General features: G+C 28.4%; 1 protein-coding gene across 7 annotated transcripts in view; it reads right to left on the minus strand.

Moving 5' to 3' along the window:
* Nucleotides 1–16,976, minus strand: part of Wdr62 (WD repeat domain 62) — a 119,291-nt gene that overhangs the window by 32,637 nt on the left and 69,678 nt on the right. For all 7 annotated transcript variants that reach the window (XM_085658329.1, XM_085658330.1, XM_085658324.1 and 4 more), the window contains one exon: nucleotides 3,780–3,871. In XM_085658329.1, coding sequence (XP_085514455.1) covers nucleotides 3,780–3,871 — 92 coding nt within the window. The remainder of the gene's footprint in view (nucleotides 1–3,779; nucleotides 3,872–16,976) is intronic.

Below are 16,976 nucleotides of genomic sequence, written 5' to 3' on the forward strand. Positions count from 1 at the left end.
TATTGAAGAATGTGAAAATTATTTCTCTTTCTTTTTCTTTTTTTTTTGTTCTTTTTTTTCTCTATTCAGAAAATAACAAAACATTCTTGTTTAGATTTTAAACGAGGACATTCTGCAAATTTCCACGACATACTCATTTAATGTACATTCGTCGCATTATCTCGTGACGATGTCTTTTATTTATCTAATTCTATTAACATTTTTTTCAATGTCATCAACTTCAGTTTAATCTTCAATTGCAGGTAAGGTACTTGATGTGCAGTGACTAAGTGATACCGCCACGTTTTTATTCAATTTTTTTTTTTTTGTATAATGAAGTAAAAGTACTTATTTACTTACTTACTTATTTACTTACTTACTTACTTACGTACGAGATTATTATTAGCTCGTACAATTGATTGTTGACTTTTAAATTATCTCACGACAAGGTTCTTGATAATCAAAATACAAGTAAACATTTTAAGACATTATATTTTATATTTTATTAATATAATTGAATATACGACGGATTGGAAAAAATCTCAGAACTTTTTTTTTTATACAAAGTTTTACCAAGAATACAAATAAATACAATTTAATATATTTTCAATTAAAAAAAAAAAAAAAAAAAAAAAAAAAAAAATTACTACAGCTCTGTTAAAAAATATTCAATCGATCGTTAAGTTATATTAATCCCTAACAAATAGTATAATAATAATAATTGTAAGATATAATCATAATCACGATTGTAAAACATCGTAATAATTTTCATTCGCAATATCACGCTATAGATATTATTAGAGAAAAGAAAAAGAAAAAGAAAAAGAAAAACAAAAAAAAAAAAAATGGCAATTACTTTGGTTTCGATATTGCAACGATTTCGACACTATATCTATTTCATTATAACTTTACGAACATAATAATTAGAAACATTATAATAACGATATTAAATATCTCCTTAGTAAATATTCAAATAATTTTAACGAAATACAAAGATCGACAAAAAAAAATATATATATATATATTATCGGTATTATCGTAATTTGATTTCTATAAAACGGTACGAAAGTGTACAGTTATAGAAAAATATCAATATAATACCAGTATTTTTTTTCTTTTCCTATTCTCGATTATAATTTCTATGATTGCGTTTTAAACGATCGAATTACAGAAATGATTACGAAACAATTGATCACCGTTCAATTCTGAATAAAAAAATAATAAATTTATATCCATGGAAAACGAGCTAGCGCGAAAGTTGTTCCCATACGAAGAGAATTTACTTTTGCCATTGCAAAACTTAGAACAATAGATAAGTGTGTAATATTGCAATAAGACACGAGACAGAGTTGCAAGGTGAGCCAACAATCATCGTTGTCGTCGAAGGACAACACCATCGAACGATCGTTGATCCGGTCTTCGTTGAATATAAACGAAAACGTTCGTTCCACTCTCTCGTTGTCACGATAAAACCGGAATAATCTCTTCATCGTACTTTCGCCATACTTCCATTGAAGTCATGGAGAAGAGAAAAAAAAGAGAAAGAAAAAGAAAAAAGAAGGAAGATGAGGAAGACGAGGAAGAAGATGAAGAAGATGAAGAAAAAGAGAAGACAAAAGATGAGGAGATGAGAAGTGCGGCTCTTTTGTCGAAATGCCATCCGTGATCAATAGAAGAAACGTGAGTACCTCTCCTTCTTCTCTTTTTTTTTTTTTTTTTTTTTTTAATCGATACTTTGTTTCTTTCACAATTTTCTATTTTCATGAAAATTTAAAAATTTAACTTCTTAATCAGAGAACATGGAACTAAACTCGTGATGACGATAATTTATTATTGATTCAAGTCATATTTTTTTTAAATATTGAAAATATGTCGATATAAAAAAATTAAAAACTATTTAGATTTTTTAGTAATATATTTCTGAATTAAAATCTATTTTATTTAAAACGTTTAACAAATTTAACGTACAATTATAATATAATATAATATTTAAAATTTTATGTTATATTTATTATATTATATCTCTTATTTTATATTATATTCATTTGTATTATATTTATTATTTTATATTATATTTATTATATTTAATATATTTAATGTAATATAATATTTAAAATTTTTATTTTTATCAGAAAAAAGATGTAAACTTGCTATGACAATTTATTGTTTAAGTACTTTTTTTTATGTAGTTGAAAAATCTTTCTATATCAAAAATCATGAGAATATCAAAATAATTTAAATGTGTATATATATATATATATATATATATATATATATATATATATATACGTCAATTAAAATCTATTTTATTTAAAAATTTAACAAAAATAACGTATGATTTTGTGGAACATACATTTTATCTATTTTCTAGTTACAATATATTGATTTCTAGCTTCGTGGGAATTTTAAATGTAATTTTTCAATAACGCAAAAAAGGTGAACGTTGCATGGTGAAACTTGCAACAATTCATTATTTAAATTCAAACGTTACTTTTTTTTTTTACGTAGTCGAAATTGAAAATTAAATTTCACGAGAATATTATATTAAACCTTTTTTTTTTCTTTTTTTTTTTTTCTTCCTTTTTTCTTTCAATCAGAAAATGCGAAAGTAGTTAACTCGTGACAATTTATTATTTAAAATGAAATTTTTTGTTCGCGCGAAATTTTGTAACGATTAAGAAGATATTAAATATTTATTCGTTCAATATACAATTTTATTTATATATTTCACGAAAATAATGTATAAATTATGTCTTAATATTTTCCTTAGATTGATTTATGCGAAAGTTTCTCGATCGATTTATCGTTTTCCCATGAATACAACAGGTCGGCCTTTAAAAGTCAGTAGATTCGTAAAGCGAAAGCGTCGACCCGTTCGAAAGAGGGTTAATAATTAAGTGCTCGAAAAATCGTTACGGTCGAGGTAATTATCTGTGAAAGATATACGGCAAGGTTGCAAGAACTCGCAGTGCACATTTATACTTCTTATACATTTCAACGTATATATATTATGCCTGGATAATCATATACTGTAATTACGATCATAATTCAAAGAACAATAATTAAAACTATCGATTCGTTTAACGCGAATAAAACATTTATTTTTTTGTATTGTTAAAATTATTACCTTCGAATTATTCGGATCGAAATATTTTCAATATCTTATATTTATTTTTATATATTTCTTTTGTCTTGGCGAATAAGTGATATTTAGAATTTTTCATATATAAACAAAAAGAAGAAGAAGAAGAAATAAAGAGTAATAATAATAAAATAAGAAATAATAAATAGGAAAAAAAAAAATTACAGAAAAGAAAATATCTTGTTTATTTAGATAGAAAATATTGTAAATTCTAACATTACTTGTTAATCAATTCAATATATAATATATACATATAAAATATACATATAAGAATATCTATGCATATATACATAAGCATACATAATTATCGATTGGTACATACTTATGTATGCATATGCAATACATATATATACATACATATACATATACATATATATATATATATATCGATGTAATATTTCAAATGGTAAAATTAGAGGATAGACACAAATTAGATAAACATGGCGTTAAACACCGTTAAAACGAATTTTCTTTTTTAACGTTACCAGAGTTGAACGTAACAATTAGAGTGGTTGGTTATAAAAGTGGGCCAAGTGGGATCGAAAGTCGATAAATCCATATATATATATATATATATATATATATATATATATATATATATATATATACGGGTCGATTATATGCGACCTAAGAGAGAAAATAGAGAGAATAGACTCACCCGGCAGGATAGGCGACCAACTCGCTCGTAGCGTCGCAATCCAGAGCTGCATTGCTTGATACGGTTACACCCAGGACTCGTTCAAGCTTTATCTGAAACAAATCGAAATTGACGGGTCACAAACGTGCTGCTTGCGTGCTCGAATGTATCCGGTTTCGATGAGAAGAACAACGCGAAGTAACCAACCAAGATCATCTAAAGGAGACAAAAAAAGACAGACAGCGAAAGAGGAAAAAAAGAGAGAAAGAGAGATAGTGAGTGACAAAGAGAAAGGGTAAGAAAAAGAAAAACAAAGAGAGTGAGAGAGAGAGAGAGAGAGAGAGACCTTGCAACTTTATGTTCTCATCCAGAATATTTTCCCTCGAATCAATGTTGTTGCTAACATTGACCTTGCTCTTATCGAGGGTAGAACCAGTTGCGCGGGAGAAACCCGGTTTGTTTACCTTTTGTAACCTTCTCTAACATTCACCTTTTTCTTTCTTATAAGTTCGTACATGTGCACGTGTCCCCCTCTGTGTCTATGTATCTGTGTGTATATATATCTGTGTTCGTTTTCTTTTTATATACACATATATATATACACATGTACGTGTGCGTGTATATATATATATATTTTTCAGAGAAAGTATACTTCGAATCGATCGATAATCTTCGTGGTAAAGAATTTTTATATTTAAAAAGAAATAATAATAAAATAAGTAATGAAATTAAATGAATTTTAGATTCTTACTACTTCCTTCGAATAATCGAAGATAAAGATTTATTGACTTATAAGATTCGAATGGAATTCATGTCGACTATTTCATATAAGGCCGTGATTCAACGATCCATTCGAAAAATTACGAAGCGTGTAAAGTCGAACAAAGTGATTATGCCTTGCAAACGCCTTACACGGGAAAGTATTCGTGAAACAATGAATGTTCGTGCTAATGAAAATGCGAGCATGCGTTTGGATTTTTTATTCGAAGAGAGAGAAAGAGAGAGAGAGAGGGAGAAAGAGAGAGAGAGAGAGAGAGAGAGAGAGAGAGAGAGAGAGAGAGAGAGAGAGAGAGAGAGAGAGAGAGAGAGAGGATAGTTTTTGTGCATAGTTCTTCTTTCCTTTTCTTTTTTTTAATCGAATCTTTTTTATTCAAAATTGCTGTCCCCTTTCTTCTCCAATCAAAAATTGATTTATAAAAAATTATAAGATATATATGTATATATATTATTATTATTATTATTATTATATAATGTATTATATATACATTATTATATTATGTATTATTATCTGTTATATTAATATTATGGTATAATAATGTGATATATATATATATGTATGTATATATATGTATGTATATATACATACATGTCTGAACGACAATTCTCATCGAAATGTTTTCATATTTCCTAGTCGAAAAGAAAGGATATGCGTTATCGATTTCTACGAAGTAGCCATTTACTTTAGATGCATAATTCACGTCGAAGGAAATTCTCTGGCTAGCTCGATCGCTTTTATATGCGTTTTCGATCGGATCAAGACCGCCATTTATGGTACGTGAAAGGATGGAAACCAGCCTTTTTTTTTCTCTTCTTCGTCTTCTTCTTCTTTTTCTTTTCCTTTTTATATCTAGTACGTACGAGTACCTACTACTAGTAATACCGAAGAAGGAATCAACGTGCTGCATGGTCGCAGCAACGTCATCGAGGTGAACTCTCTTCGCGGAAAGAAGAGAAAGATGAGAGATGAGAAAACGTATATTGCTGCTTTCTAAAACTCGATCGACACGATATATATACATATATACATATATATGTATATTATATTATGTATTATATATACTTACATACCATATATGTATGGTAGTACTTATCTATATTGTAGACATATTATAGAACGAGAAAACGCATTTATTTACTTGTTTGTTTGCTTGGTTGCTTTACTTATTTCATCCATATCATTATTTATCTAATATTAATCTCGAGTCATTATATACAATTGGTTTTTATTTTTATTTTTACACAATTTTTCTTTTTCTTTTCTTTCATTTTATTTTTCACTCAAACCCTGAAATAGAAAATGTTCTTTCTTTCTTTTCTTTTTCCTTTTATCTTCTTTTTTTTTCTTTTTTTTCTTTTTTCCTTCCAAATAAAATCGTCACGCCCAGTCAATGAAAATAAATATAATTATTGCTAGAGTTCGAGTGTTATCGACAAAGTAAATTAATTGGTATAATAAAGCTTGTAATTATTATTTTTACGATCTTTACCGTGAACGAATGTAATCTATTTCAATCGAGACATTTATTTCATACTAATTTTTTTGTTTATATTATTTCGATAGATATTAAACAAAATTAATAGAAAATCATTCTAATCTTTCTTAAGGATTATTCCAAGCCTTTATCTCGTGTCATTTCTTTTTATAATAAAAAATAAAAAAAAAAAAAAAAAATAAATAAATAAATAAATAAAATAAAATAAAATAAAATAAATAAATAAATAAAAAATAAAACAATAATAATGAAAAAAAGAAAAAAAGGATAAACAAAACCGGTTTTATTCAGTTTCGTCGATTTTTCTAACGTCATCAAGTCAGAAAAAATATCATACAACGTCGCCGGAAGTAACGCGTTTTGTTCGAACGTTGGTCGTGACGAATCGAGATCGAGGCGTAGGTCGAGAAAACGTAAAAGCGAACAAAATTATAGTGTAGTAGTGTATATATTTCGATCGGTCGACAGATCGATTGAACGTTCAGACTGATTCGTTAGATGAATCGAGGTAGCACTGTAAATTTTCGTCGACCGAATAGGTCAAACGTTGGTTGATTGCAATGGTAATTAGGAAATGCTTTGATGTCATTTTATCGATGATCGATTACATCCTATAATTAATATTTTCACGAACGATCGATCGCGAGATGTCTCTCTCTTTTTTTTTTTTATCTTTTTTTTTATATACATATAAATATATCTTTTTCTTTTTATTAGATAAACGTGAAGAATCATTTTTCAAATAAAAGCCGTTTGTTGATAAAATAAAATAAAATTAAATTAAATTAAATTAAATTAAATTAAATAAACGTGAATATTTCATTGGAAACAATTAAATTTGAAATTTATTATCGCTTCATTAATTAATATGCGATCAAAATGAGATTAAAATATATACATTTACAATTCAAAATAAAACATTTAAAATTCAAAGATATAATTTAACGACGTGATTATTTTCATCCTTCATTGATTGTAACGTATTTTCTATCTCTTTTTTTTTTCGAACATAGCTCTCCCCCTTCCACCCCCTCCATCGCTCACCGTGCGTAATGATATACACGAATATCTTTCCTACGAACTCGCAGAGCTTGTATCGAATGTTCGAGCCATTTATTTTGATAAATCAAAAAGAGTTTATATATACGTAAGTAATTACCACGTATGTGTCCGATGTTGATCCAACTCACGTTAAAAGACTAACATTGGCCATTACTACTAGCTACATATACACACGTTCTACTTTAGACACGAATAAACCTCAAGCTACGAACGATTGCATGGATACAAGAGAGAGAGAGAGAGAAAGAGAGACAGAAAGAGAGATATCTGACCGTAGAAGCGAAAGAGCTTCGCCATTCGTGGCTTAATGACCGTCCGTACTGTCATTACCGACTGTAATGAGGTCTATAGCCCTCTAAATAAATCCTCCTTCCTTCTCTTCCTCCTCTTCCTCCTACTCTTTCAAGTCCATGTACAAAGAGTTCATGTTGAAAGTTCTTCTCTCTCTCTTTCTCTTTATTGAGATCATTTCTCTATCTTCCTCTCTTTACTTTTATTGAGATCGTCATCGTCTCTCTCTCTCTCTCTCTCTCTCTCTCTCTCTCTCTCTCTCTCTTTCTCTTACAAGTTCACGTCGAATTTGATCGGCGGCCGTCCATCAACAAGTAAATACACAAGATCATTTCGTAACGATCAAACGACGAAGTCGAACATTACGAAACGTTACATACGATGACCGTAGATGCACAAAGTTATCCGTGGCACGCGCATTCGTGTCCACATATATACATAATATACACATACATGTGTGTGTGTGTGTATGCGTGTACGTGCGTTCACCGATCACCGTTCTCACGTATATAAAACGTTTATACCTGGTAGGTGTACCTGAAATGCACTCGATCTATATCTCTCTGTCTGTTTGTCTATCTGTCTACCTATTTCTATCTTTCTCATTTTATGATCCCATCGAGAACATCGATTGGATTATTTAAAAATCGACCGGAAATTCTTCTTAGAAAAAAATACTAAAGTGTCTATCGTGTTTGAATATACGCACTCGTTATCATAAATATATGCTTATTACTATTAATCAAATCAATAAATATCATATTTTATAATGAAAATTTCATATATATGAATAATAAAATTTCATGATGTGTGTGTGTGTGCGCGCAAGTACTTATTTGTGCAATTATTTATTTTGTATCATTATAAAATGTTTGAACTAGAAATTGATAAGACTGTCTATATACTCAGGGGAAGTATTTTCAACATAAGGAAAAAAAAAAAAAAGAAATGGAAAAAGTAAAAAAAAAAAAACATGATTATTTTAAGAAAATAATATTTATAGAGATTTACTATATGCGATCTAAATATATGTTATTATACATAAGGTATATCTACCGTTGTAGATAATGATAGGTAAGAAATAATTAGAGAGTTAGTGAAATGATTAACGAGGTATTACTCTGTAAAATGACGTCGTTCAAAAGGTTAAATTGGTAGTCAAATTTAGGAAAAAAGAAAAAAAAAGAAAAGAAAAAAGGAATAACATAAAACCGGTCGATACGTTTTTAGCGATGATGCACCAGCTTGTCGTCCTTGCATACGAACTGCCAATGTCTTTTTCTTTTTTTTTTTTCGTTTTTTTTTTTTCTAGATTAAATCGTCTACGCGTTTACTTCCCTCTACTCTGCCAACGGCAAGAGAAAAGAGAGAGAGAGAGAGAGAGAGAGAGAGAGAGAGAGAGAGAGAGAGAGGAATTATTCTCCAACATGGCGTTACACTCGTTCCATCATAATGATCTATAACTTGTCGGAATACGGATGCATTACGAGGATGCATATATCATCTTTCGTTTCATTCTCGTTTCTTGTTCCTTAAGAGCAAAATGCTTATGCTAAGTCGAAGTCAACTCCTTCGAAAGGGTACTTTAACATGAGATTTATCGATTTACCAAAATTATATATATATATATATTTGGTAAAATCGTATAACAAAATGTATAAGTATATAATATATATATATGTGTGTGTGTATGTGTGTCTGTATATATATATATATAAATTAATTAATTAATGAAAAAAATAAATGTTATATATATAAATAAAAAAATATATACATTTATTTAAGTATTACCATTATTATCGATATCGAAATTCCAAAAGATTCGATTATCAATTATTGAGAAAATTCGAATGAAGGATATTATAATACTGAATTCTAAAGATTCAATTAGCAAAGTAAATGTTACATATGTTACATAGAAAGTTTTTAACATGATTACTGATATTCAAATACCAAAAATTAAATTGGTTATTCTTATTATTAAAAATTCGAATTAATAATATTATATACCTACATATTTAAGGATTACAGGGCTATTCTGTACTCGTGAAATTCGAATGACAAAATGTATGCTATACATATTTATTAATACTATTATCGATATTGAAACTCTATAAAAATTCGATTGGCAATTTATCACGAATCCGAAATAAAGATATTATATATACACCTAATTTAATTATTCCATAGATATTTTGCAATATGATTATAGATATTGAAATTTCAAAGATTCGATTGGCAGTTATTAAAAGTTCGATATTTTATAAACTTTTTATAAAAAAAAAAAAAAAAAAAAAAAACCCGAATAATCTTCAATATTGTCTGAAAAGTTTATTAAATTTAATCGAACTTCATTAAAAACTTCGAAATTATGAAAAATCCTAAAATGATATAACTAACGTAATTAAAATTATATTTCCAACAGTATCCAACAAATTCGTAAACACATCTTATATCTACAATTAAATTTGGACAAAATACGATTAGATAAATAAAATAAAATAAAATAAAATAAAATAAAATAAAATAAAATAAAATAAAATAAAATAAAATAAAATAAAATAAAATAAAATAGAATAAAATAAATTAATAATAATAATAATAATAACAATAATAATAATAATAATAATAATAATAATAATAATAATAATAATAATAATAATAATAATAAAATAAAGTAACAATATTTTCTCTTTACTACGTATCAATAAAATATTTATCATTACAAAACAAAGAGAATTCAGAGCACACGCAGATACACATACACACATGTGTATATACATACAATAGTTATATATATTTACACACATACACACATATACGCATATCGTGGAAAGTCAAAGTAAATTTAAAAGTATCATGAAACTGTTTATACGCTTCATACCACGCTCATTGACCGAGATAATTAAACTCGTAGAATAAGAGAAGAACGAGAAGAAGGCTGATTGGTCGGTTTAACCAGTTCATATGAAATCAAATGTAATACACATATACATACGTGCAAATGTGTATGCGTGCTATTTTTTTTTCTTTCTTTCTTTTCTTTGTTTCTATTGCTCGTATCAACAAGCAGAGGGAAGACGACGTTCTTTACTGTATACGTGGGCATCAACCAAATATAGAAATCCATAATTCCGATCTTTCCATCTGGGCCACCTCCATTCACGCGAAAACGCATTGATTTGTCGCGCGTAAAACAATAACGGTATGTGCGTGGGGTGAAGTAGTGGGGTGTTGTGGTGTTAGTGGTGATGTTAGTGCTGGTGGTGATGTTAGTGCTGGTGGTGATGTTGGTGCTGGTGGTAGTAAGGATAAGGCCAATGTGTATTACGGTCCAACCTGATCGATTTACGACGCTTCGAGCAACTGAGAAAAAAACTCCTGCTTGGGCGTTAACGAGAAAAAAAGAGAAAAAGATATAGAGAGAAAGAGAGAAAAAGAGAGAGAGAGAGAGAAAGAGAGAAAGAGATAAATATGTATTTCCATGCTAAATCGTTCAGCACGAATAACAAGTTTTGAAGTTATAACGTAAATGATCGGTGCTACCGTAAAGCTTAACTATGAATAAAAATATTTTTTTTTTCTTTCTTGAAACGTTATTAAGTGCCTCTTTTTATTGAACGAAGCTCATGAGCTTCACGAATTCGTTGACGTAATTATCGATAAATAAACGCGTATAAGAAAATATTCAAGAAATTATAAATTTTATCACAATTATATGTCGTTTATTAATTTATCGATCAAATCCTTCGATGCGACGATTCTTTTTATTATTATTATTTTTTTTTCTTTTTTCTTTTCTTTTTCTTCTTTCCTTTTATTTCTTGGAAATTTTTACGCAGAAATGTATTATACGTTCAAATATTGTTAAATGTTAGAATGAAAATTAAATATGAAAATTATATTATGATGAATTGCATTAAATATTAACTGTGTTAAATATTAATATATTGTAATTTTACTTTCGATAAAAAGAAAATTTTCGATAAGAGAAAAAAAAAAGATCGAGAGATCGAATAATGCGATTTCTCCAAATAACATTTCTACAAAACAAATTACATACATACATATATATACATACATATGTACATAGATATATATACATATATACATAAATATAAAACAAACTTGTAAAAGAATAAAAATCATCTTTAAGATCTTAAGATATCTTAAGAGATGATAACAGAATCAATCTGAAAAATATATTAGCGTTAATAATTAACTTCAAAATAATATTTTTTCCGAACCATTACAAACAAAATACATCCATCAATCTAATCTATCCATCCATACATACATACATATATAAATTTATACATAAAACATAAAAGAAATTCTTAGAACTATAGAAAACGTCGATTAAATAGATGACAAAATAGATTCAATTTTAGACGTTAAATTCCCATTATGAGAACGAGTACGATCGAGACAGGTTCAAGCTATGACTCTAATGAGAGGAAAATAACTATGAGTAAAACGATATGCGTATGCGTATGCGTATACGTATAGATATAGGTATAGGTATAAAAGTATACATTATATACGTAGCTCGATCGTGAGGACTTTGAAACTCGCGAGAAAGATGAGAATCATCACTGGATATTGCTGCTAGAAATAATAGTTATACGGACAGAGGGACATGAGAACATAGGGAGGGGTGGGGGATACAACGGAGCAGCCACAGCATCAGCAGCATCAGCAGCAGCATCAGCATCAGCAGCAGCAGTAACAGTAGCAGTAACAGCAACAGGAGCAGTAGCATTGGCAAAGGTGGTTATACAGCTTACATCCAACGTGTACAGGTGACGTAACGCGTAACCGATGGTAGACAAGGTCTTTCTCGCATAATACACGTCGCCTTACGTAATCTGTTCGTTCGCTTGAATGAGAAAGAGAGAGAAAGAAAAGAGAGACAGCGAGAAAGAGGGGGGGGGGGAGAGAGAGAGAGAAAGAGAGAGAGAAGATAAAAGGTAAACGTGCATACGTCGAATCGTGCGAATAACATCAGAGATTCCTTCAAGGTTGTCGTCACCGAGACGCGAACGAACGTTAAAGGCAATAAATATTTATCGATCTACAGTAAGATCAATCGAGGGTAACCCTGACACGCAAGGTCGCTAAACCGATCAACCCGACAACTGGCTTCTTCTTTACTTCCCTTCGGATAAACATATTTACTTATTTTTCAATAGGATAAACATAACCGTTACAATGTGCAATATCTTTCTATCTATGTATGTATGTTTGTAGGTATGTGTGTAATTATGCGTGTATGTATGTATAATCGTCATTCATTAAATCGTATTATTTAATGTATTAAATGAAAATCTCATGTGCATCATAGAAATTGATTAGAGATTGAAATCGGATATCACATTTTTGTTTATTTCGTAGATCCCTTTAATGTTATATTAAAAAATAAAGTTCTTTTTTTTCTTTCTCTCTCATCTTTTTTATTTATTTATTTTTTTTTTTTTTGTAATAATCATAGATTAAATTCAATTGCATATTTAAGATCACGTGGATTATTGCGATTACAAGAAGTAGATTATCTTGAGAAACTTGTGTAACTGAATTTTTTGTCATGTCAAAAAAAGAAAGAGAAAAAGAGAGAGAGAGAGAGAGAGGGAGAGAGAGAGAGGGAGAGAGAGAGAGGGAGAGAGAGAGAGAAAAGTAAAACTTATTATCATATAACTTTTATACCAGTTTGTGAATATACGATATAATAATTTCAAGTAAAAAGACGAAATTGGAATTAACAATGATTAATCTTCGGATATGAACGAAAATTTAATATTATGATAAAAACTATGATAAATAAGACTTGAACAATCCTACAAATGTTTTTACGCGATGTTAACTGTAAATTAGGTTGGTTACATACAACAATACAATTAATCTAATATTATTGAATATATAACAATTCGTATAAATAATTATTTCTTTGTCGAAACATAAAATATAAAGATTAGAATGTTAAAAAAAAGAAACCAAGAAATAAATAAATAAATAAAATTTATTACTTATTTATTTATTAAAAATAAATATTTTTATTAAAAATATATATAAAATATAAAGAATATTTATCAAAAATAAATAAATAAGTAAATTAAAAATCATTTAACTTATATTCATTTTCTTTTAAATATAATGATCTAAAAAGAACTTTTTTACGTCGATTTTATTGAAGTCAATATTTCGTGGTATATATTTTGAAGCGAATCGTGAAAATTTTAATAAGATAAAAAGGTATGTTTACCTCAACCTCTCTTCTTTACAGCCCCACCCACTCACACCCCCGTTTGTCTATCGCTAGTTCTTGATAAAGTATATACACGCATGCACGCGTTAGTTTAATTATACACGGGAATCGATTTAACACAGTCCCTATTATAGGTTTCGTATGAGTATCCCTTTTCCATGTGACAACCATAGAAAACAAAGCCACGCCCTGTTGTTACAGTCATATATATATATATATTTCTATCCCGTTCGAATCTCGCGTTTCCCTTCTGCCACGTGCAAATAACACACGACGAACGCGTTAGGAATGTGTTAGAGCGAAGGTGCAGCCCTAGGGAGGCCTTTCTCTTCGGTCAAATTAATTACGAGAGTCGTGAGATCGATCGCGTTTCGCCTTTTTCTTTTTCTTTTTCTCTTTCTCTCTCTCTCTCTCTCTCTCTTTCTTTTTTTCATTATTTCCTTCTTTGTTTCCCTTAGATCCTTCTGCTATCTCTCGATCGAGAGATAGTTTAAGAAAAATGTACTTTGTTTTATTTCTTATTTCTTTTTTTCTTTTTTTTTCTCTTTTTTTTTTCAATTATTATTCTTTTTAATTCATTCTCTTAACCGTTAGAAACTTCATAGAAAAAAATTTGTTTTCTTTGTCAACAAACAAGAGTTATACGATGTGAAATTTATTAGATATTTTGTTTATGGTGTACCTAGTATTAAAATTAATTTTTACTTTGATTTTCTTATAATGTCTAATAAGTCATCTTTCGTTCATGTAATACGTATGTATGTATATATGTACGTATGTATGTGTGAAATTTATAGTTATTATTTATATTATTTAGTATATTATACTAAATGTAAAGTTAATTTTAATTTCGTTCCTCTTAATCCATCCATATATTATTTTTCATTCGTATATTATACTAAGAATAATTTGTACTTTAAAACAAAAACAAAAAAAAAGAAAAGAAAAAAGAAAATGAAAAATTTTGAAATAACAAATGTCAATTAAAATTATGACAATGGTAAGCGAAATAAAATTTTACAAATTCACAGATATTGTACAGTTTCAAAGTTACATAAAGTTATTGACAGTTAATATAAGAAGAACTTTCCTTTTAGCCGATAAAAAGATATGGATAAAAAGAATTAAATAAGATATTTATAAAAGTGATTTCAGATTTTCTTTATTTCATTCCAAGTATAACAAAATTGATTTGCCACGATATTTTTACGACATCTCGAGGAAAGGAACGAAACAGGTATCGTTCTTCTTTTTATGATAAATCCTCGAGCAAGGGATCTAGAACGTTAGTGATTTATACCAGGTACGGTCTTTATAAGGTATGATAATCTTGTTTGTTATGAAGACACTCTAAGCACATATCCTGTATACATAAAAGTGTCGAGACGAGAGCGTTGATGAAAGCATTTACCATAAAAAAAAAAATTCATAAAAAAAAAAAAAATAAAGAGAATAAAAAAATAAATAAATAAAAACAAAAATTCGATCGACTTCTTGATTATTTCTGCATAGGACATTTACTTTCTTCTACAACAAACGTTTAGCCTCGATTTTAACGTTTCTATTTTCTATAGAAAACATAACAAATATTTTTCAACATTATAAATCAGGAAATATGAATGATAATCGAATGATAAACGTTATAAAAAAGAAAAGGAAAAAAGAAAAAATATTACGATTAAAAGTGACGTATAAAACAGATTAAAAAAGAAGGATAATAAAACGGACTATTAGATTTACAAAAGAAAAAGAAAATCTTTGCTAGAAAGTGCTTTGGTCAGTCGATACGTGGAACTATGCAAGCACGTGCTATATACGTACATATATATATATATATATATATATATATATATACATATATATATATATATATATATATACATATATATATATATTTTATTAAATATATATTAATTAATCGATGATAATAAAGAAGAATAAAAAGGAAACGGAAGGATTTCCTTTGAATGTACACTGATGACATATATATTGTAATTATACGTACGTACAATAATATAAAAAAAAAAAAAATCTCCTGAGAATAATGTACGTCAAAAGCAACGCACATTGAATGAGTTGAACAGGTTGGAATAAACGGTGAACAACAGTTTCGCGTCAGTAGGTTAGTCAAAGATAGTGATATCTCGAGTAGAGTTGTTGCCCGTTTCATGGTGTATATAAACGTTAGTGTAGGTATACATATATATGTATCGAACAAAGAATAAATCCGAACTGCAAATAATAAATCCGAAGGATCATTGAAGAAAAAAATTTAATGATTATGACGACGACGACGACGATAATAACGACAATTATGACAATTACAATGATATTTATAACAAAAAAGGTGATTCATTGTTTTTTTTTCTTTATGTAATTTTTTATTTCTTTGCGATAACGAAACAAAACATTTCTTAGTATATATATATATATATATATATATATATATATATATACATAGTAAGTATATATACATATATATAAACGTAAATAAGCGTAGGTTCAACCAAACAATACATTTGCTTAGCGAACGAAAAATATTTAGCTGGGGATGAGTTTATTAGACCAAACGCATATGTTCGCCGGAGGGACAAACCAACTTGAAACCATGCTTATCACCTGCAGCAAATAATTAGAGCCCGTATAACCGCTTGTTTATTGGCTCATTGCTCGGTAATAATTAATTGCGGCTCTATTAGGACTTTGAGTTCGTCCAGGTACTCTCTCTCTCTCTCTCTCTCTTTTTTTTTTATTATCACAAGTTTCCTCGCAGCAAGAATGCACGATCTTTTCAAAAGGATTTTATTTTTATTTGAAAAATAAATTACGTACATCTCATTCAAATACTATAACGGATTTATTTATTGAATAAAACTTGCAATGTATTAAATGTCTTCAATCGAATATATATCTCAGATATATATATATATATATATATATATATAAATATATATATATAAAAGAAATAAACGTATCGAATGATCATTAATTGGATAACTGTGATTTAAAGAAAATATACATATACATATCCATATATATATATATATATATATATATATATATATATATATATATATATGGACATAATGATATGAAGAAACGAATGTGTATATATACACTACTGTCAATATGTGTGTATATAGAAACTGGTCGAGTGTTTGATCTTTACACAGCACGACATTTTATATATATATATATACACACATATAGATGTGTATGTATAACTTAAAGAATTTATCAGTGAGGTTTCGTTTTTTCGCTTCCTAGTTTCCCTTTGTAGGTCAACGATGCGTTAAACGTTATTCTATTAAAAGCGACACATTAGTTTGC

The sequence above is a fragment of the Vespa mandarinia genome, chromosome 7 (assembly GCF_050613455.1).
Source record: "Vespa mandarinia isolate Hongniang chromosome 7, ASM5061345v1, whole genome shotgun sequence".
Lineage (NCBI taxonomy): Eukaryota > Metazoa > Arthropoda > Insecta > Hymenoptera > Vespidae > Vespa > Vespa mandarinia.